Raw genomic sequence first — 23,536 nt, forward strand, 5'->3', positions numbered from 1 at the left:
ATGGGAGGATAATATTAAAATGGATTTGAGGGAGGTGGGGTATGATGATAGAGACTGGATTAATCTTGCTCAGGATAGGGACCAATGGCGGGCTTATGTGAGGGCGGCAATGAACCTTCGGGTTCCTTAAAAGCCATTTGTAAGTAAGTAAGTATTTATCGAGCCTTAAGAAATGAATAACGTCTTAATAAGCGAATCACAAGACGCACACGTTTAAATGTAGCAACGCGATTGGCTGCCAGAAATTAGAGCGACGGGACTATAGTAATCGTGCTTTAATACTATTGGTGTAATATGAATAATGATCGACAATCCACAGTTACAAATATAATATTGTCATGTCTTCACGATACCAACAATCAGCTTTATAATTTTAAATATTAAGCTCGTTCTCATAGAAGTTGTCACGTAGCATTTCCAATTGTTTGCTTTCATATTTTCAAATCTTACTGTTACAATTTTGTGCTACACGTAGAGATGAGCTTAAACGATATTTTCAAGTATCTGTGACAACTGTGACTGTGAGAATTAAATATCTGTGACTTTTATCGGTGATTTTGTCACACCGATATTTTATATCGATACATAGCATGAATTACACCGATATTTTGTCACACCGATAAAAGTTAGCAGGAAATATTGAAGAGCAGTGAAATATGAATACGATCTCTCTATACACACCACTCATCAGTGATTTATATGGGAAAATCCAACAAAGAAATTATGTACATGTACCATTAACAAATAAATACTTACCTAACTGAACAGTAACATGTCAAAAGTTAACCTCATATACCAAGAGGTTATATTATAGATATTGAATCAGTCGATCATTTTTAAATGTAGTTGGGTATCGGGAAATTGAGGTTATATGAGTATCCTAATCGTTTTAAAAATTGATCCTTTTTATTGTATATAATATAATGGATAAATTATTTTAAGGCGTGCATTAACATTATAATATTGAGTCAGAATAAAAATTAATGAAACATAAGTATTCGGAAAAACATTGGAAAATAATTACAAAACAAAACAGTTGTTCAGACAGGATTTTACACAAGATTAAGTACTGGTAACCAATGGTGTTATTATTTAAATCGTGTAATAACTACATCACTTATAATAAGATGGAGAAACTACCGCCCGATTGCTGTTATTGTATCATGCGCACGCGCAAACCTACGACGTAGATGAGAAAATATCAGTCACAGAGTACTGAATACGGAGCAGATTTCGATAGCGATATTCTGTCACGGATATTTCGCGTCATCAGTCACAGGTTTATCTGTGACAAAAAAATACCTGTGACAAAATATCGGTTTGTGAAATATCGGCCATCTCTAGCTACACGTGTTTATTATTGTAGGAGAAAGAAATTTGAGTGAGGAACAGTCAATTATTGTCGGGTGACAGAAGGTATAAGATCGGTTAGCTAGAATGCCTAAATTCAGTAAATCATTGCAAAGTAAACTTCATGCTTACGTTAGTGAATTTGGTGCCCATGTGTTTTCAACCTATGGAACAGTTTGTTATGTAAGGTTTGTGAAAAGATAGTTAATCACGAAAAAAAAAAAAAAAAGTATTTTGTAAGTCAACATAGTCACCTATGAAGTAAATATGTGAGTTATGTTGATATAATTTAAATTTATTGCTAAAATATATTATGCCTTTTTAAAATTTATACAGTGAAACTTCCCAATAGCGGACACCGCCGGAGAAAAATTAAATGTCCGTTATTGAGAAGTGCCCGCTATTTAGAAAATCGTTAGTATGTATACAGTACATTAAAATTTCTCATACATATTCACCCTTCACAAAAATCAGTAAGTTTACTTTACCAGTGAGATGCAATTTATGGATCATCAAAGCAGATTCACCACATACACTTTTGTAGGAAATATTGTGTCGTGACCGAAATTGTCTCGCCAACCACCCGAAGCTTTAAAATTAGAATAACCCATCTCTTTTTCAATATCTAAGGCTTTCTCTCTACTCAAGGTCGCAGATAAAGACATCTTATTTGTTCTAGCACGGCAGAACCATTCATATGCAAGCCCCCCCGTTTTAGGAAAAGCTCTTTTTGTGTTCTCATTTGCATTCTCAGTGTATGATTTTAAAATAACATCCTTGTTTTTCAAAATTTCACTAACCTGAGTTTTTGCCACGTTAAACTTTGTGGCCAGCTCACGAACACTTAATTTCTCCTTCTCACTATGATTTACAATATCCACTTTCTCTTTTAGTGACAAACGTTTACGTTTTTGTGACGTTTTTAATGTGACTGTACTTCCGAACACTCAACTTGACAAACTAAGAAAGTACGGACTGCTCACGTACAGTATCACAACTAACAACTGTGCTGCTTACCTTCAATAAAGTACAAGAACGTTCAAATGCACGATAATGATTGCTGCAAAGAATTCCGTTAGAATTTACAACCGTCTTTTTCTTTTTTTTTTTTTTTTCTTTCACGCTGTCCGTTATTTGGAAGTTTTAATCGTTGTTGGGAGATACATTTCAGTGTCCGCGTCCGTTGTTGAGGATGTTCGGTATTTGGAAGAATTTTATCATAAGAGCCAATGTTATTTTGCAGGGAAATGTTTTAATGTCCGCTATTGAGAGGAGTCCGCTATTGGGAAGTGTCCGTTAAGGGAAGTTTCACTGTAATGCCTTTTGTGGGAGATCGTGCCTATTTGCTTGTTTTCCGCACAGAACCAATACGCGGTAAGTGTGAAATACCACATTCAGTATTCCCAACGTAACACACATAACAATTTCCCTCTTCTTACCGCTTAAGCGCGACATTCATTTTACTGCTTTAGGCTTTTAACATATTATTTTTAGACACGTTTAACATAGTAATAATTATAAATTGGAAACTTACCACTGCAATTTCAACTAAATTGCACTGTTAATTATTGTTTTTAAATATTTGAAAAAAATTAAGTAAAGTCTACTACTCTACGAAACTTATTGCATTCCTGATACAAGTAACATTAAGGAAGCCGTGAAAAAATCAACAAGATTCCAGATGTCGATGTTATTACTGCAATATGTTATATAAATAATATTGTTAAAATATTAAAATGAAAAATAAATCATTACATAACCTTACCGTTTGTTTTAAGTTCGCATTTATAGACTGGGGGAAAAAAAAGACAGACGTATATCACGGCCTGCTGGAGTGTAGTAAACACAGAAAACATTTTATAGCAACAATGTTGAAGAAAGATATTTTGGTTTTCCGAAGTTGCCGTCATTAAACAGAAACCAAGATGGAGATTTCATTGCAACTAATTAGAAATTCGTCTTTCAGGTATGTAATAAACGATCTTCGCACAAAATAATGTACGATACACGAGCGGTATGTTTGTTTTCATGTTCGAGGAAAAGATTGAAAAAGCGAAACGTAGTTGAGCTTTTTTAATCTTTTCCTCCAACATGAAAACGTCAACATACCGCTCTTGTAACATATATTACTATTTCAAAGATTATTGTGATTTATTTTTTACGTTTTATTGCCTTTTTTTCCTGCCTATTTAACTGTCATAAATGCTTAAATATCCGGGCTCTAGTTATTAATGTATGTATTGAATGAGGGTAGAATTTCAATTTTCTGGACTAGAATCGCAATGAGAATATCATGAACTTGTATGCAGTCGTATAAGGTAGAGGCGAACTCAGTAATAATTATGTCACATGTTTTAAAACACACATGAGCAGTGCTAGAGTTCTGACCGCAGTTACACATCCAGGAAACCCATTCATGACTCGACCAGGAACACACAGCGGATGATTGCCCTACACAGGCTATCACTATCCGCCCCCTCTCTTCTCGGTTACGTGATGAGGAACATGTACAGACAGCATTGATGGTTATTTATATCTTTAACATATCCACTGATTCTGCCTTCAGTAAAGGCGAAATCTAGCGATATCTTTGCTCTCTTCGCCAGAATTTTTCATGCCTTTCCTTTCTCAGGTCCTCGAGAATAGTTTTCATTTCCATTTGCTCGTTAACGTTCCGCATTTATCGCCATGTTGTTTCGTTTGCACGAAAATTATTTTTTTATATAATTATTTATACATCTTGATTACACAACTTTTAACACTGTATCACTTCGGAATATGTATGATGAGACTTTCTTGTGTTAAATTTTAACGTACCTTGTTAACATGTTTCTACCCATTTTCGATCATCTTCGGAACTGGTCGTTGTTGGTCTTGGCGCCTCTTGTTTCCTGTGTGGGTGCGTTCGTAGTGTAGAGTCAAAGAGTGTATGTGTTTTGAAATTGAGTTGTGTGTTGAGAATATCGTTGGGGTGTGTTTTCGTGTGTCTGTATATTTCATATTGTTCTAGTGTGTTGAGTTTCTGGCTTTTTGGTTGGATGTGTAGTATTTTTCTTCCATTAATGTATCGTATAGAATAATGAAAATTAGTATGTGTAAAACATTGTTCTTCTGCTATGAGAAAAAATATTTTTAAGATTAAAAAAAAACTTATTTATTTATTTTCAAAATTCATTTCACTGTGCAGTGATGAAGCGTTTCCCACATAACTCAAAAACTATTCAACATTCTGTGATTAAATTTTGTGTGTGTATTTATGCATGTCATATCTACAATATGATGCAAGATCACTTCTCTGCCTTTGATAGATTGTCTGATAAAAAATAAATTCATTAAAAAAATGTCAAATATCAATATATTTTCTAACACAAAATTAAAAAAATATATATATTATTTCTTAAGAAGTGTAGTTAAAAGAGCATGATATTGTAAATATGAGTTTCAGAAATAAAATAAAAGCGAGAGAACATGAAAAAGTTAACAAGTTTTTTAGTTATGAGGGAAACGCTTCATCACTGCACAGTGAACTACCACCATTATGAATTTTGAAGAAAGAAAAATATATACAGATGTAAATAATCTTTTTACATCGTAAAAATATTTTTTTCATATAGCAGAAGGACAGTGTTTTACACATACCAATTTTCATTATTGTACAAGATACAGTAATGGAGGAAAAATAAATGTTGAATATTTCCAAACATTTTACTGCTGTAAGCTGTACCTAACCCCTTAGCATTATTAGACAGTACATTGGGCCTCAAGGTTGTTGTAATATGCAATGCACATACAATGACCAAGAAACAAAATCAGAACGCTGAAACAATCGACAGCTGTAGTTTTATGTTACTAAGAGAAACATTATGATCTGTTTTGTTTCGGATGCTAATGATAGCAAAACCAAGTTGATTCTTAAGAAGTCAATAAGACTTCTGTCCTCAGATATTCGGTACTGTATTATTGTGCAATTGGTGATGTTTTAAAGAAAATAAATTTGACATAACTATATAATGTTCAGGGCAAAATATTTCTACTAGTAATTTCAGTTCTTTGAAATACCAACTTCGCAATTTTTCTCTCCTAACGCTAAGGTATAGCACATTGTTAAATAAGAGACAAATTACGTATTTCTGAATTACGTATGTGAATTTGATTGGCTTGTTAGCACACTATACGCACCTATTTGCATTACTGTTCAAACATTTGCGTCGTTCACTTAATCTGTAGACATTCCACTTGATTCTAAAAAATCTTTTGGTACTTCTTTTGTTTCTGCGCGGAAGAATTGATAATCTTGGCTGTACAAATATGTGTCGTAGTTCCATACACGATTCTAACATCACTTCTGTTCTTATGGTTCGAAACATTCATTTAATATGCTGATATATGTGCGTTACTTGAGGCAGAATTTCTGTTTTCACGTAGGTCTAAATGAAAGACAAGTCATATATCACGCAGAGAAAATGTTGCTCGTAAAATAAATATATGTATCTAAACAACTCGTAGGCTTTACTTAACCTCAACTAGGCAATGTTCAGTCATATTTACAGGATAGGCAGAAGTGGTGTGTGCGATTAGGGGAGAGTCGGGTAGTATCGGACAGTGCGTTTTTTTCATCTACCACCATATGGTAGTACCTGAATGACATGGTTACGTTTCTCTATGCGACATTACTGAAACGTAACCATGTCAATCAGGTACTATCACCATGTGGTAGATGAAAGAAATTCACTGTCCGATATTACCCGATGTCCGATACTACCCGACTCTCCCCTATAAACTTGTATTGAACAAAAATAGAACTATTCAGCATAGCAAAATGCAACTTTCTTTTATCTGACAGTTTTGTATCACTTCCCTCTTGTGACATGGTGGTCTTTATAATTTGCGAGCTATATCAAATGAAAAGTATGAGAATGTAAATTCCAAGATTTTGAACAGGAAACTAAAGACAAATCCATTGCTATCTTTCAGCGAGATGGAACACACTCTTACGTTACGAATGTGATATGCCTATTAAATATAAAATTTCTTGAAAGATTAACCTTACAGTTTGGTCTGTAAGGTCGCCGGACTTCACTACCGTAGATTTTTTGTGGGATATGTAAACATTTTTGTTTGTATGCCGTTTTCATTACAAAACTTGAATGATTTGGATGTACTCTTAAAACAATTCAACGGAGGTTGTTGGTTTGTGTGTAATAAGAAATCGTACGTCAGTTTGAAGTGTGCCTTATGATGAATAGGATAAACAAGTTTTAAAACTGTTTTAAAAAATGTAAGTTAAATCTTTCTATGTTGAGTAGTTATTTTTTCAACTGTTCACTCATTTAACTTAATCTGCTTCTAAAAACTACGACCCAATTTTTTCTCCTTAAAGTATTTTTGTTACGCCATTGAATATTGTTGAAAAACATATCTGAAAATAACTTAACATTGTTGTTGAATTGTAGACAATAATGTTTATGAAATGATACGCACAAACGTGCATTCCATAATATCATAGCAAACCATCTTCAGATAGGTTACTATATTTCAGTATATCACGTATGGATATCAGCAATTCAGTAAATATAAAATATTTTTTGTTTTTCTATGATAAATTATCTACCTTTAATTAGTCAGGTAATCTTTTCGTACTTTGATTTTTATTGTAATTGTAATTGTAAATTTAATACTAATTGTAATTTTATTTGTAATTGTAATTGTAAATTTAATACTAATTGTAATTTTATTTGTAATTGTAATTGCAAATTTAATACTAATTGTAATTTTATTTGTAATTGTAATTGTAAATTTAATACTAATTGTAATTTTATTTGTAATTGTAATTGTAAATTTAATACTAATTGTAATTTTATTTGTAATTGTAATTGTAAATTTAATACTAATTGTAATTTTATTCTTCATATTATAGTTGGAATCTCCTGGTAGAGGGGCAGAAAAGGCCTGACGGCCTTATCTCTACCAAGTTAAATAAATAAATACTAATACTAAATTAATACTAATACCATTCTTAGTAATGAAACAACACGTATTTTTTTAATCGTAGAGGTAAAATTCTAGAGAAAATGTGGAAATAATATAAAAATCATCAAATTCATGACAAAAATACACAACTCTTTATTTCAAAGTATTATAGAGGCATCTCTTTTCATTTAATATTAGTACAAACCATAAATTTAATCTTTAAATGTGTGTAAAGACAAGCTTTGAGGACGTCATACATTATAGGCCCATTGTTGAATTATCTGCATCACAGTATAGTATACATATATAGTCACGAAGCTCAATACGTAGTAAATATGCATCCATAGATAGTTGCTAACCACTAGGATCGCTACTATCGCCTCATCACAGACAACGCGAAATAGTACCTTCACAGTCTATTGTTCCAAGTACCTTCAACAACTCAAGCTTCGTGACTGTATATACTAGACTGTGGTTACACATTTAATTTCTTCCCACTACATTCCGGTACACCCTTCGTTTGTTCGCAAATCATCACTCGTAATTGGTTTTCCCTTAAGAGTTTACGAAACCGTCCGCTGCCTACACAACACGATTAATTCTAAAACCTTTTTATATGGTTGAATGTATTCTGAATGTTTCAATACGGTGGCTACATCCGAAACTCCTTAAGCAGTATGTGCAAATACAACGGATCTCAACAAATCATAATGTACACCATTAGTCATGCACTTACATTTACATAGGACGATAAATAAGTAAATAGATTCGAACGTTTTCTTTACAATATCTGTGTAAGAATATCAGCGCCATCTTGCTGCCGAAAGTTTACACGAAATGGCGGTTCATAAAAATGAAATAAGACAAACGTGTACGAATTAGAGTGCTTTCTTGAATCAAGACCATTTTGTACATGTGTTCTTTATTCGGGGATCTTAATTTCTCATTTCTTAAAAGACATTTTGTGTTCTAAAAACTTAAATAAGAAAGGATATAGGCTAACCTAATAGCCTAAATGTTGAATAAGTGTTAATACTAGTAGTAATAATAATAATAATAATAATAATAATAATAATAATATCTTGTGGAGAAAGCGATGATATGGTGATACTGCTGCTGCAGATATTTATGATGATGTGATAATGAGAATAGGTCTCACAATTTTTCACGGGCTCTGACTTCATGGATTACAAATTAACCAAGGTGAAATTCAGTGAAATATTTTGTTTTATTATTATTATTATTATTATTATTATTATTATTATTATTATTATTGTTGTTGTAGCGTATACGTATTTTCCTTGCATTTTCAGTATCTGGAAATGAAAACTAGACGTCATGCCATATTTCGTTCGAAATCAACATCTAAATAAATGGGAATTGTAGACATTCCTTTGTCTGCTTTAAATATACTATTTACTTACAGTTTCTGCTGCCTAGCGCTAAATTTGATCTTTATATCGGTCCAGTGACAAAAACGAACATTGAGGGTATTTTCACTATTTTCCCGCTGTGCCTACAGTTCTGTATTGTCATGAACAAGCTACTGAATTTTCAACGCTTGGACACAAAAACTGGACATAATGCCACATTCCAACCGAAATCAGTATCTTCCTAATAATGCGTACTGTTTTTTAGATTTTTTCTCTGCTTTAATTGGATTATTCATTTGCAGTTGATTCTTCATAGAAATAATTTTGATCTTGATGCATTTCAACCAACGAAAAAGATTACTGCCAATATTGTCACTATTTTCTCGTGGTACACTTCTTCTGGCTGTACTGGATTTTCACCGTCGGTATTCATAATTTATGCATAAAATTTTCCAGCAGGAAGAGTACATTATCTGTCACGAGCCACTGTGTGCAGACCCTCGACTTGTCCCAAACGCGTGTCCAATTATGAAGACACACACTGACCTTTGGACTGTAAACGCAGTAGATTGAGGGGACAAAGTCCAAAGGACTGGACAACACGGTTCAAGTGACCACTTAAAATATGAAACTTCATCAAAGTTATTAAATAATTACAAATACACAAAACTTGACAAGGAGTTTTAATTTATTCAGGATTTGTTTTATTTAAATAATTGTGCGTTGTCATTTCATGTTGGTACTATGTTTTGACCGCCGAAGCACGTTAAAAAATTATATGCATTCCCTTGAAAAATTGTGTGCCTTATAATTAAGACATTAAAAAAAACATTGCAGGTTAGATACTTTTGGACAGATATTAAGATATTTTAATATAAAAGAACAAAGCATATAATCTGGAAGAACTAAAATAAGGTTTTAGGTTTGGAGTACTTGGGAAAATTACAAGGAAGGGTTACGTTAATACTGAGTAATAAAGGGTCAAATATATTATGATGTATTGAAAGAATGAACACGAAAGGTAAATTGAAGTGTCAGTCAGAGAATGATTTTTTTTTTCGAAAAATCAAGCAAGATCAATAAATTGAACTACTTAAAGAGTGTGAAGTGGTAATTAAGAAAAATGATTTTGGTTTTTTGTAATGAAATATGGGAAGGACTGTAAATTTAACTGTAGTTATTTTAATATGATCGACAGTATAAAGGAGTGATCGATATTGGAAATAAGAAATAGTTAAATAGAATAAATAGTATTAGGAATAGTAAAGATTTCAATGGCTTAAAAAGTTGAAAAAGCGAGTTAAATAGGAAAAGTGAAAGATGTGGATATGATCATAAATATGATTATAGTTATTTTAATAAGAACAAAATTCAAGAAGGGGCATTAGGAGAGTTGATTTGTGGGGGGAAATAACATTAAGAACATAGTAGTGATGTTGAGAACAACAGTCTGGGAAATGAACTTTTCTGGAGTTGATACCACGTCTTCTGGAACATCAATAATCATATAATGTCATGTCATATAATCATACCATATTACATCATATCATGTCATGTCACATATCATATATGTCATATCATATCGTATAATCATATCATATCACATCTTATATCATATCATATAATATTACATGACAACATATCATGTCATGTTACATATATCACATCACATGACATAAGATATCATATCACATCATATCATGTCACAATTATATCATACAATCATATATCACATCACATCATATCATATAACCATATCACATGTTATCATGTCATGTCACATATATCACATCACATGATATAAGATATCATATCACATCACACCATATCATATAATCATATCACATGTTATCATGTCATGTCACATATATCACATCACATGACATAAGATATCATATCACATCACATCATATCATATAATCATATCACATGTTATCATGTCATGACACATATATCACATCACATGACATAAGATATCATATCACATCACATCATATCATATAATCATATCACATGTTATCATGTCATGACACATATATCACATCACATGACATAAGATATCATATCACATCACATCATATCATATAATCATATCACATGTTATCATGTCATGACACATATATCACGTCACATGACATAAGATATATCACATCACATCATATCATATAATCATATCACATGTTATCATGTCATGACACATATATCACATCACATGACATAAGATATCATATCACATCACATCATATCATATAATCATATCACATGTTATCATGTCATGACACATATATCACGTCACATGACATAAGATATCATATCACATCACATCATATCATATAATCATATCACATGTTATCATGTCATGTCACATATATCACATCACATGACATAAGATATCATATCACATTACATCATATCATATAATCATATCACATGTTATCATGTCATGACATATATATCACATCACATGACATAAGATATCATATCACATCACATCATATATAATATCACATGTTGTCATGTCATGACACATATATCACATCACATGACATAAGATATATCACATCACATCATATCATATAATCATATCACATGTTATCATGTCATGACACATATATCACATCACATGACATAAGATATATCACATCACATCATATCATATAATCATATCACATGTTATCATGTCATGTCACATATATCACATCACATGACATAAGATATCACATCACATCACATCATATCATATAATCATATCACATCTTATCATGTCATGTCACATATATCACATCGCATGACATAAGATATCATGTCACAATTATATCATATAAGCATATATCACATCACATCATGTCACAATTATACCATATAATCATATATCACATTATATCATGTCATGTCACATATCGTATCATATTATATACCATACCATATCGTATATTTTAATGCTAACTAATATTACAGTCAGTCGACCTGGTTGGCGAGTTGGTACAACGCTGGCCTTCTATGCCCAAGGTTGCGGGTTCGATCCCGGGCCAGGTCGATGGCATTTAAGTGTGCTTAAATGCGACAGGCTCATGTCAGTAGATTTACTGGCATATAAAAGAACTCCTGCGGGACAAAATTCCGGCACATCCGGCGACGCTGATATAACCTCTGCAGTTGCGAGCGTCGTTAAATAAAACATAGGCCTAACATTAATATTACAGTCATTAATAAGATGAAGATCATAAATTAAGGACAAAATAATTAAATATTAATTTAATAAATTGCAAAATCTTTGTTTAATGCCTCTAAAATGAGTCGTCTAGAATCAAACTGCACTTCTCCAAATTATGAAATATGAAATCAAGGTATGTTTCACTGCAGAATTGTGCAGGGAATGTAATAAACTGTTAGTCTGGAGTCAAACTGGAAATTATCTGCCTTAACTTTAGTAGAAAAATCACTGTTTGCAGCTTAAGTGCATTAGTTTTTCGCCTTTTCTGACAAATAAGATTTTTTTTTGAATAAGTGCAGTTGGTTCTAGGCGACTCAAATGAACCTTGCATTAATTGATACTACAAATATTTTAATTTTGTCTCTGATAGCAGCTGTTTAAATATTGCAAATCTTTTGTTCCTTTTAATAGTTGGAAATTCAGCACAGAACAATTACGTAAATTTTCAGGACTTAAACTTTGTCATTTATCTGACAGAATCAACTTATATACAGGAAAGATGTCTCAGTGCAAACTTATATTTGGTACATTTGACGTGCTTATTTCCTCTGTTAGATTTAATCCTCTCCGTTCATAACATCTGGTAATCTACACAGAATTGCAAAGACAGATTTTTTTTTTCTCTCAGAACTCCATTCCATTTCTTTTTCACTGACCATTCTTGAGTGAACACAGAAAATAACAGTGATACGAATTCGAACTCACGTACTGCATTAAAACCGTTTACGAGATACTGCATTGCATTGCGTACCCCGAAGTATGCATATAATCTACATGTCTGATGCTGTTGTAGCTGCCATCAAATAGTGAAATGGAGAAGAAAACAAAACGAACCACATACTATGTACGCCCTGTTATTGTGTCAAGGTCGGATGAAATGAGGTCCAGACATGGTATCGTTATCATTCTGGAGTTCATCTTGTGGTACTAATTAAAAGTGAGTCCGATACACTTAACCCCTGCGTGATTGGGCTCTATTGTAAGCAGCCATTTTGTTTGATGCAACATAATTTTAAATGCAGAAATAAGACAACGTGCATCAAACCCACGAAACTTCATCTTCTGCCACAACACACTCCGAAATTAAACCACAAGCGGTGTTCAAATTGCCCGACATCTCTCAGTATCAATCTTGCATGATTTTTAGCAAAACTCCATGTTTTCAATCAGTTCCGCCATAAATTGTTCTTCTAGACTTGAGACATTACGTACGTTTCCTTGAGAATATAGGCCCATTCACAATGAAAATTAAACATAACCGTAACATAAACACAGAAGTTTGCGCCCAGGTTATCAAATGGGATCATTCACAATGATTCACATAAAAACTGACATTAACATTGCCGTTAGACGTTAACATGAAAGTTTGCAAACTCCAAACTTTCATGCTTATGCTTACGTGATTTGCAAACAGAACACAATCGTGGAGCGCTGAAGTATACGACAGAATATGAGGAAATGGCGTCGTTGTTGTGTTTCCATGGTTACCAAGTATGTTTGCTGTTATGTTTATGTTCCCATCGTGAATGATGGTACGACTTCTTGATTTTACCGTAACGTTTACATTTTTAAGTTAACGCTTACGTTATGTTTAATTTTCATTGTGAATGAGCCTTAAGATACTAGGTTTCCTACAAGTCACACGGAATTACATCGTTCCCTAAGAGTCCATGAAAACAAGTATCTCCGTTTGTCCATCAGTATTTGAAGCGTTGGGCTGAATAACGGTCTATGTTACAATCTGCTAACTGTGCAGGAGGAACAAAAATGTTACATCGTAATCCCGCTCATAAATTTACTATCGGACGGGCAACATAGCCAGTCTGCTGAACTGCTTATGGCCCACACTGTATGTATTGTACTGTATTGTACTGTATTTATTAACATTCCATGGTATTCACACATTGCTTCACAGCTAGAATATGGAACAAGTCAAAAAACTTTATACTATTATAAAGTCTTAATTTATAGTCACAGTCTAGATCAAATATATACAGACGAGATTTACAATATAGTCTACTAGTACAACACAAAGTTTTAGTATCAATTTGCATGAAACGTTACTAAATGTCATGAATTCACCTACAAAATAGAAGGCGTGAGAAATTAGGTACTTCTTTAATTTGGCCCTAAATAATCTTATGTTTTGAGTTTCATTTTTTATATCGATAGGGAGGCTATTAAAAATTTTACTGCCATATAACGCACTCCTTTTTGATAGCACGATAGACTTGCCGATGGAGTATGAAAGTCATTTTTGACGTGTATTTATGCTATGAACTGTTGAATTAGTTACAAAGTTTTCACGATTACATACGAGGAAGGTTATTAATGAAAAGATATACTGACAAGCCATGGGCATTATTTGTAGTTTTTTGAAAATAGTCCTACACGATTCCCTAGATTTGGCACCTACTATTATTCTAATTACTCTTTTTTGTAATAGAAATGTACTGTTACTATCTGTGGAATTTCCCCAGAATATTATTCCAAAACTCATTACCGAGTGGAAGTATGCAAAGTATATTGTTTTTAAGGTATTGATATTTACTATCTTTTGCATAGATTTAATATCAAAACAAGCAAGGAGAGTACGTAATGTCTCCAGCTTGTACGTCCTGTTTCAAGTTGAGTGAAGCTAGTTGCGGTTTCTTACTCGTTATATTCGAGAAGATAATATACAGTCCCTCTGCTATTTCTGGTGGAAAAAACTTGCATCCAGATAATCAGTCCACCACTGGAGGTTGAGGGAGTTTGTCTTAAGCTTGAGAGGCATGTAGACTAATTGCAGTTTGCTGACAGTCGCTATTTTTGTCATCGTCGCAGCATCATCTTCTTCTTTATCAGGAGAAGCAGTTCTGTATTAGACCAGGTTGATCTCTTTCGTCTCCAGACGAAATTGCTTATTCTAACATAATTTAGGAAGTTCGGGCCTTTTTTCCGTTTCGTTGGTATTCGACTATCCTTGACAGTCAAGCACGGTATCTACATTTGTGACAACTAGCCTTTCCAGTTCTCTTGTTGTAATATTCTGAAGCTATTGTTGAACTTCGTATTTTAGGATACAAAATTCTAAAATCAGCGTTTTCTAGCTGTCGTCCATAGTGTTACAAATTCTTATTATCAGTTAGAATTTTGTAAGCTTTTAGGAAGGAAAAAATGTTCATTCAGTTACGTTCATAATCTATATTTAGCGAAAATTAAAAGTGTGGCATTTGAGTTGTGTCGGGTGACTAATGTCAGGTCGGTGTTTATTTCTTGAAAAGTGTTCAATGATTCAGATCTGAGTCAGGCACAAGCGGAAATGTGCCGACCGCTAAATAATCAGTCCGGAACACAGATCTTGGAAAATGTGTCAATGCCTGATGACAGCACTAGACATAATTGGGATCGTTTGAATGGTGAAGCTCGAAGGAAGAAAAAATCATATTGCTTCAAGACGACATTTCCACTTAATTTACTAGACACTTCACAGAATCGAATCTCTGTGCCTTTGGGAAGAAGCCGCTAGCTATTTTGAACTCAGAGCCATACCCAAATTAACTTAAAATATGTAATAAAGATAAAACTTTTTTTGTGAAATATGGCATCCTAAGTTTAAAAATAACTGACTTGTTTGTAATTTAGAGATATTTATTGATTAATTTACATCATATTGGGGTATTTTACTGATTGTCACTATGGCTGTTTTTCGATATATATTTAAAAATTCTAAATATGGGGTGTATATACGCTAAGGGTGTTGGAGAATAAGAATCGTGGGAAAATATTTGGGGCTAAGAGGGATGAAGTTACAGAAGAATGGAGAAACATGATATCCCTACTATAGGTTGGCTGGAGCAGCGATGCGAACTTAAGATTTAATTTCTTTTTCTCCCATACGTAAGTTTACTTACATACCCTGTGTTATCTCTCTCTAAATGAGTTTCTTTTTTACAGATTTTCATTTAGATATCTACAGATTAATTTATTTAGAAATGTTGGATATAGTAATATTGGTTATACGGAACTATTGTATATCCAATACATATACATACATACACACATTAGTGTCGATATCATTCATAGCATACATTTTAAAATCAAATACTGATTGAAAAACCACAAACTCGCAGGAAAGAAACAGTTTTTTTTTCAATTTGTTTATTTCCGTAGTTATGGCAACTAGGCATACTATACGTGTTTTGTTTCCCACTATTTCAGACGTACCACATCGTCAATATCAGTAAAATCTAACGTTTCTAAATAAAATATGTATAGTTTTACCTACTTCTTATCTAAAACTCTCAATGCAATGGCTAAGGCTCACTTCTTAAATTATTTCGTACTCGTGTCTAATCGCATGATCGTTATATAATATAGGCTACTATTGTATAACGAAAATGCACAACATACTTCAATTTTTAAATCAGAAGATATAGTCTTTACTAAATGCGATATTGGGATCGACAGTAACATACGAGTAACTTATGAAAAACAAAGTCATCTTGTGTAGATCAGTGGTCCCCAAAGTGTGGATCGCGACCCCTTGGACGATCGTGTGAAAAGCTGAGGGAAGTCACGAGATACTTTATGAAATACGAGTAAATAAAAAATAAATATATTTCAGTAGTTATAACGTAGGCTAAATAATAATTATTGTGATGAATGTGTCTGTTTTTCAGAAAGTAGCTTCTCAAATCTGGGCTGCACACAATGATATCATTTTTAAGTTCAAGGAGATTTCCCATTTTTGTTGTGATGGCAGTCATAGATGAGAAACTTATTTTGCAAAAAATACGAGTTTGCAAATGCTAGCGAAACTGTAAGAGTTTCTTTTGCAAGCTCGGGAGTATTCTTTTGATACAAAACTGGTCTATGTTCTACGTAAAAATATCCAGTTTCTATATTCCATATTTAAATGAATTTTCCTTAACATGTTTTGGAATTTCAGCCAGTTGAATGCAACTTTCTAAAAACGGATTCAGCATCCATCCTAAGTTTTTAGTTTCTTCCGGAAAATACTAAAAAAAAGCTATTGTTTAAAATTGTACTTTGGGTGATATCCACTGCTTTGAGTAAAATTAGTCCACACCTGTGGAGTAACGGTCAGCGTGTCTGGCCGCGAAACCAGGTGGCCCGGGTTCCAATCCCGGTCGGGGCAAGTTACCTGGTTGAGGTTTTTTCCGGGGTTTTCCCTCAACCCAATACGAGCAAATGCTGGATAACTTTCGGTGCTGGACCCCGGACTCATTTCACCGGCATTATCACCATTTCATTCAGACGCTAAATAACGTAGATGTTGATACAGCGTCGTAAAATAACCTAATAAAAATTGAGTAAAATTACAATTATTTTCAGTTTTACAGGAATTTTTATTTTTTGAGTGGGGTTAAGAAGCGGTACGGAAGTGGGGAGTCGCAAATAGAAATCTCGTAAAAAAGTGGGTCGTTCCTTCAAAAAGTTTGAGGAACATTGGTGTAGATTATTTTTATAATGAATTGACTAGTCAAAGTATTTCTACAATGATAGAACAATGAACACGGCTAATGTACATTCATCATTGTAATAACAATAAAAATATGATAGCTTATATCATTAGATTTCTGTCCTGTATATGATTAAACAAATGATGCAACAATAGTACGGTGGAAGTCAATATAGGACAATCTGGATAAAAAAACGTTCTTATAATAATACTTACTTACTTACTGGTTTTTAAGGAACCCGAAGGTTCATTGCCGCCCTCACATAAGCCCGCCATTGGTCCCTATCCTGGACAAGATTAATCCATTCTCTATCATCATATCCCACCTCCCTCAAATCCATTTTAATATTATCTTCCCATCTACGTCTCGGCCTCCTTAAAGGTCTTTTTCCCTCCGGCCTCCCAACTAACACTCTATATGCATTTCTGGATTCGCCCATACGTGCTACATGCCCTGCCCATCTCAAACGTCTGGATTTAATGTTCCTAATTATGTCAGGTGAAGAATAAAATGCGTGCAGTTCTGTGTTGTGTAACTTTCTCCGTTCTCCTGTAACTTCATCCCTCTTAGCTCCAAATATTTTCCTAAGCACCTTATTCTCAAACACCCTTAATCTCTGTTCCTCTCTCAAAGTTATAGTCCAAGTTTCACAACCATGAAGAACAATCCGTAATATAACTGTTTTATAAATTCTGACTTTGAGATTTTTTGACACCAGACTGGATGATAAAAGCTTCTCAACCGAATAATAACAGGCATTTCCCATATAATAGTAGTTTGTTTAAATGACTGACGCCTTGAGGGTTGTTACATGAAGATGGTTTTGCCGTTCCAGCAGACGCAGAGCTGCAGATGGCGGGAAACTCTGCCCTGCAAGCCAACCTGCAGGCCAGCGCCGGTGCCATCGCCCAGCACTGTGCCATATGCGGGGACCGTGCCACGGGCAAGCACTACGGCGCGGCTTCCTGCGACGGCTGCAAGGGCTTCTTCAGGCGCTCCGTGCGCAAGAACCACCTCTACACCTGCAGGTGGGTGACGTGGAGCTCAGCCTAATGAAAGCATGACGAAATTCTCATGTTCACACCTAATCTGTGGAACTGAAATTCCAAGTTGGACGCGTCTACACACATTCATAGGGCCTAATAATAACAACGGCGTTCCTGTTCGTGAATTGGAGTTCCGTCTCGTAATAAATAGCTGTTTTGCGTTGGATCCTTTTAATTTGGATTAATTAGATCTATATTATATATTCCAATATTTTTTTCAGTCAAGTGTCAATTAAATTGTTGAAAATATTGGCGACACTGTCAGTGTTGTTTTATTGTATTACATCATTCGTATAACCTGCCACTAATTTATAATACTCGTGATGCAAGCCTCTGGTATGTTTGATTCTGCATTGGGTATCGTTGAGCTTCTGAACAATAGCACAATGTTAATGAAATTAAAAGGATCGGATTTCAGCAACACTTTATCACTCCATATCGGACTAATGATCAGATGTCTTAGACCACTGCTATAATAGGCAGCAAGTCAAACTTCTTATGTTTTAAACTGCGACCTGGGTATCCATTTCAAAGACTGTGAAACAAAGGTTCCATCATAAGTGTAGGACCGGAAGTCATTCTCTTTCGCCGGTAATAATATAAGTACGCGTCGAAGTAAATTATTGTCATGTTGTATATTTTTCACAGATTGTAGGTTTGTGATTTGTTAAATTATAATATTATATCTATTCTTGTATAGACCCTAAATTTGAGTTTTACTCATTGGGGCATGCTGAATACATTTTATTTAGTAATTCATATGATTACGAGATTTCAGCTGAATGAAGTGACTATCGTTCATGGTTTCTGTCTGTGTAAATATGATAAAGAGATGGAAATTTCCGAAGACTTGTGTAAGAATTTTGTATATTAATTGATGTGTACACAGGTCCAAATATTTCATGGTAATACTCGGCGTCATCTCACTCATCGTTAATTCCATTGTTGTCGTTATCAGCAGCATCGTGTGCACGAAAAGAACAGAGCGTTCCGATTGGTGAAAACGTATATTTCGAGTCCTGCGCATGCGCATATGTGTATTGTACAGTATATTATACTAAAGTTCATTTTTATATTCGTGTATTGTTACGAATGATTCTGTCTTATGCTTATAGCTAAAGTATATCAGTTATGGTTAATTCGACGTAACGTATACGTATTTGTGTTTGCAGGTTCAGTAGGAACTGCATAGTAGACAAGGACAAGAGGAACCAGTGCCGCTACTGCAGGCTACGGAAATGCTTCAAGGCTGGCATGAAGAAGGAAGGTAAGCTAGAGTTTCTCAATTCTGAAATAAAATCATAAATTCTTTAAATTAATTTTGAAATGATTATGCTTCAATAAGTTATCTAAATTCCTTATATCTATAGAACAAGATTGGAAATTAACTTCGGGGATTAGCCTATGTCCACACTTAATAATAATAATAATAATAATAATAATAATAATAATAATAATAATAATAATAGTTTTATTTTCCCTGGCAGAGTTAAGACCATCAGGCCTTCTCTTCCACTCAACCAGGATCAAATCACGTACAGAAAAATAGATACCGGTATACAAATATTAACTTAAAAATAATAATAAACATAATTAAGTAAAAAAGAGAATACATACACACAGTATTAACTTTAAAATAACAATAATAAAAAATATATATAATAAAAAATAAAAATACTGAATACATAATCACTTACATGACACGCAATTGACTACAAGCTTCTGTAACATCACTGCATTATGTAATACACAAAAGCATTTTATAATAAGAGTCTGATGAACACAAAAATGACTTAAATATTCAGCAAACAAGTTTTATGACAGTAAATGAGGTAGGATCACCTGCATTGGTGGAAAGATAAGATAAGGAAGTAATTACAGGTATTTTACTTCTTGATAAAAATTAAGAAGGCTTTCTATGTAGGAAAATCTAGACTAATAATAATAATAATAATAATAATAATAATAATAATAATAATAATAATAATAATAATAATAATAAGAATATGAATAATAAGGATTTTAGTTTTGTCCTTTAAATGTGCAGAAATTTCATCCGAACAAATGTAACATTTTAAAATTCCTTTGTAGAACGAAAATTACATTTGTTCTGATTAAATTTCTGTACATTTAAAGAACAAAACTAATTTTTTTCAATAATTTATTATCATATACACTGCTCTCTTAAATTGACTGAGCATATTGGGAATTAAGTCAATGGCTTTGCCAAAACACGCCATGAAATGTTTCATTATAACTATTTTATATCGAAATGGAAGCAAAAAATGAGCAAAGTTGTATTAAACTTTTTTTGTTTGAAATATCTCAAAGAAAGCTCCTGAAATTAATGACATTATTTATACCCTGTATAACTTCAGGAGCTGCCTCCTGCTCCAATTCCACTGTAACTCACTGCCAAATGCTCGGAATCACACCGTTCTTGTAGTAAAAGATCGGACATATTTTTTAACGTATGAAACAGCAAAACATTAATTTGACCAAAAAGTGGAGCTACCCCCTTTTTGCAGGGAGCCCTTTAATTGCCAATGGGGTCTCAGTCACAACAACCTCATAAAATATCAGATGAAACTATGACGTTTTATGAAATGTTAAAGAACGATCATTTTTTTCCAGGGAAAGTCAATTTTAGTATGGGGATGTTTCTTAATTTTATTACAATTGTATCCGAACAATTAAAAAATGATAATTTTGGTTAAAGAATAATACTCGTCTAGCATGTTCCTACATTAATCTTGAATACATTCTTTTATAAGTCACTGCAAACCAAACATAACGTGAATTGTATATGAAGATAATATGTTGTGTTGGCCACATTGTAGACCATTATTTACGTAAATAAAAACAAATGAAAATTAGCATGGTGCATATACATTGTTTTAAGAACTGCAGGAAACAAAATATGAACAATATTCATTGTTGTTAATAGTTTTTTGAATAGAAAATAAGAATAAAATACATTGAATATCGGTGAGCGTACAATAAACAGTAAGTAGAACATGTAAGCAATAAGAAATGTGTAGCTTACGCAATAATGGATGTGTGTTGTGTGTGTTGCAGCGGTACAGAACGAGCGAGATCGCATAAGCTCCCGGAGGCCCAGCTACGAGGAGCAGGCGACAGGAAACGGACTGTCATGTGCATCCTTGCTAAACGCAGAGATGCTCTCACGCCAGGTTGGTGCAGCACTTGAGGTATGTAAAATATATTGGGTGTTGACTTGCCAGATAATTTTGGACTCAATCCCGGACAATGGTGTGTATAATTCATATGCAATACCTCCATGTGCCTACAGTCCTCACGTGTCGAACAAACTAGCTTCAGGAATATTTGTATCAAAATATTTATCTCGTAAAACTAAAGAAAAAAATATTAGAATTAAATGAAAATACACGTGGAAGCCTTGTCCAATTGTAAGACCTCTTCGCCTATTACAAATCTCACATAATTCACCGGGGACCGAACCCTGCAACTTATTGTGAAATTCTTTGACTGAAGCATTGCCACAACTTCACTGTTTTAACAAATAGCTTCATTATACATCTTGATTACACAATTTTGAATACTATATCACTTCGGAATATGTATTATATATCTTTCGCGTGTTAAATATTACAGTACCTGGTTAACTAGTTCAGCCTGTTATGGGCCATCTTCAGAACTTCTCCAGACTAGGCCTGTTGGAATGAGAAAACGATTATAAAATAGTTAACGAGAAGGCGCCGCCTTGTTAAACTTAAATGTTGAGAAATTAATAGTACATTATGCAACGAGCCTATAATGATAGTAATTAAGACGCGAGTATGTTTGTTTATGAAACGAGCGCAAGCGAGTTTCATAATTTTTAATACGAGCGTCTTAATTACCATTATAGGCAAGTTTCATACGACTTTTTATGCTCGACCATATTTCTAACTTGAAATTATTCAGAAGTATTCATTTTATTTGTATCTGACTGAAGATCGGAAGTGACCTTGTGCATAGCTCGTAAATTGTGAGATGTGCGCAGACGCGAAAGTATTGATTTTTTCCGAGTAACAATAATGTCATTGACCTTGATGTAATGTAGAGAATAACATGAACTAATTTTGATATAACCTGGAAATTGATTTAGAATTGAAAAACGAGATGACAAATTGAATTTATTTGAATATTATTTACAATTAACGCTAATTATTATAGTAACAGAACATAACCTTCTGCGACAGTATTGGATTTCCAGCCTCCGTGACGATTCCCTCGTTGTCTTTCGATTGCATATCCGAGAATAATCGAAAACGTGTACTTTAATGAATAGGTGTACTTTAATGACATGCATTAAAGGACTGCTACCAGGTGTATAATTACTACATTTCGGCATGGTCGAGCATAAAAGAAATATCAAACTTTTGTTTCAAATCCACGACATCCTTACAATCCTAACCATGCTCACAATAACGATCACGAACAGCATAAACGTTTCACGCAATTATAGGATTCGACGAATCACCTGCCGCTCCATCGCTCCTTGCTATATTCTCTGATTTAAACCACCAAATTACTTCATTTTTTTCAATTGGATTTACAACTACTAACTCCAGTTAACAGAGCTTTACTAACAGTAACTTTGCCTTATAACTGCAACACGTATAAAATTGTCTTTAAAGCAGAACTGAAAACAGGAATGAACCAAAGATATTATATGAGTGAATTGGTAAATTTCACAAGGAAAGAGTAGGTATGTTAAACAATAAATTTGTTATCTCTTCAACACCAAATATTGCCTATTTTGAGATCAAACAACCCGTAAAAATGGTGGTTGAACACAGGGGCGAATGCTTGCTCTTTTATTCATAGGGGAAGATGGGAGGATAAATAATTCATAATTAATAAAAATAATCAGACCCACATAAATAATTTATTTTATAATTATGAAATCATTATGAGTCATGGATCATATTCGCTTATCAGATGTACAAGTTCGATATGATATAACAAACATGGCCAACAAAACAGTTTATTTAGTTTTTTCGACCCTGCCAACCAATGCACATTGTTGTATTGAGCTGCAGTGAACGAGCGCACATATTCTCTGTAATGTCTGTCTTCTCTTGAATA

At 33.6% G+C, this 23,536-nt stretch overlaps 1 protein-coding gene across 17 annotated transcripts in view; it reads left to right on the forward strand.

The window, feature by feature from the left end:
- The window catches only part of Hnf4 (Hepatocyte nuclear factor 4), a 347,887-nt gene that overhangs the window by 300,317 nt on the left and 24,034 nt on the right, over window positions 1-23,536 (forward strand). For 8 of the 17 annotated variants that reach the window (XM_069846436.1, XM_069846438.1, XM_069846441.1 and 5 more), the window contains 3 exons: window positions 18,211-18,403; window positions 19,594-19,688; window positions 21,500-21,633. In XM_069846436.1, the coding sequence (XP_069702537.1) occupies window positions 18,211-18,403; window positions 19,594-19,688; window positions 21,500-21,633 (422 nt within the window). The remainder of the gene's footprint in view (window positions 1-18,210; window positions 18,404-19,593; window positions 19,689-21,499; window positions 21,634-23,536) is intronic. The other 9 variants (XM_069846437.1, XM_069846444.1, XM_069846451.1 and 6 more) reach the window with 2 other exon arrangements.

This window comes from Periplaneta americana, chromosome 14 (genome assembly GCF_040183065.1).
Source record: "Periplaneta americana isolate PAMFEO1 chromosome 14, P.americana_PAMFEO1_priV1, whole genome shotgun sequence".
Taxonomy (NCBI): Eukaryota; Metazoa; Arthropoda; class Insecta; order Blattodea; family Blattidae; genus Periplaneta; species Periplaneta americana.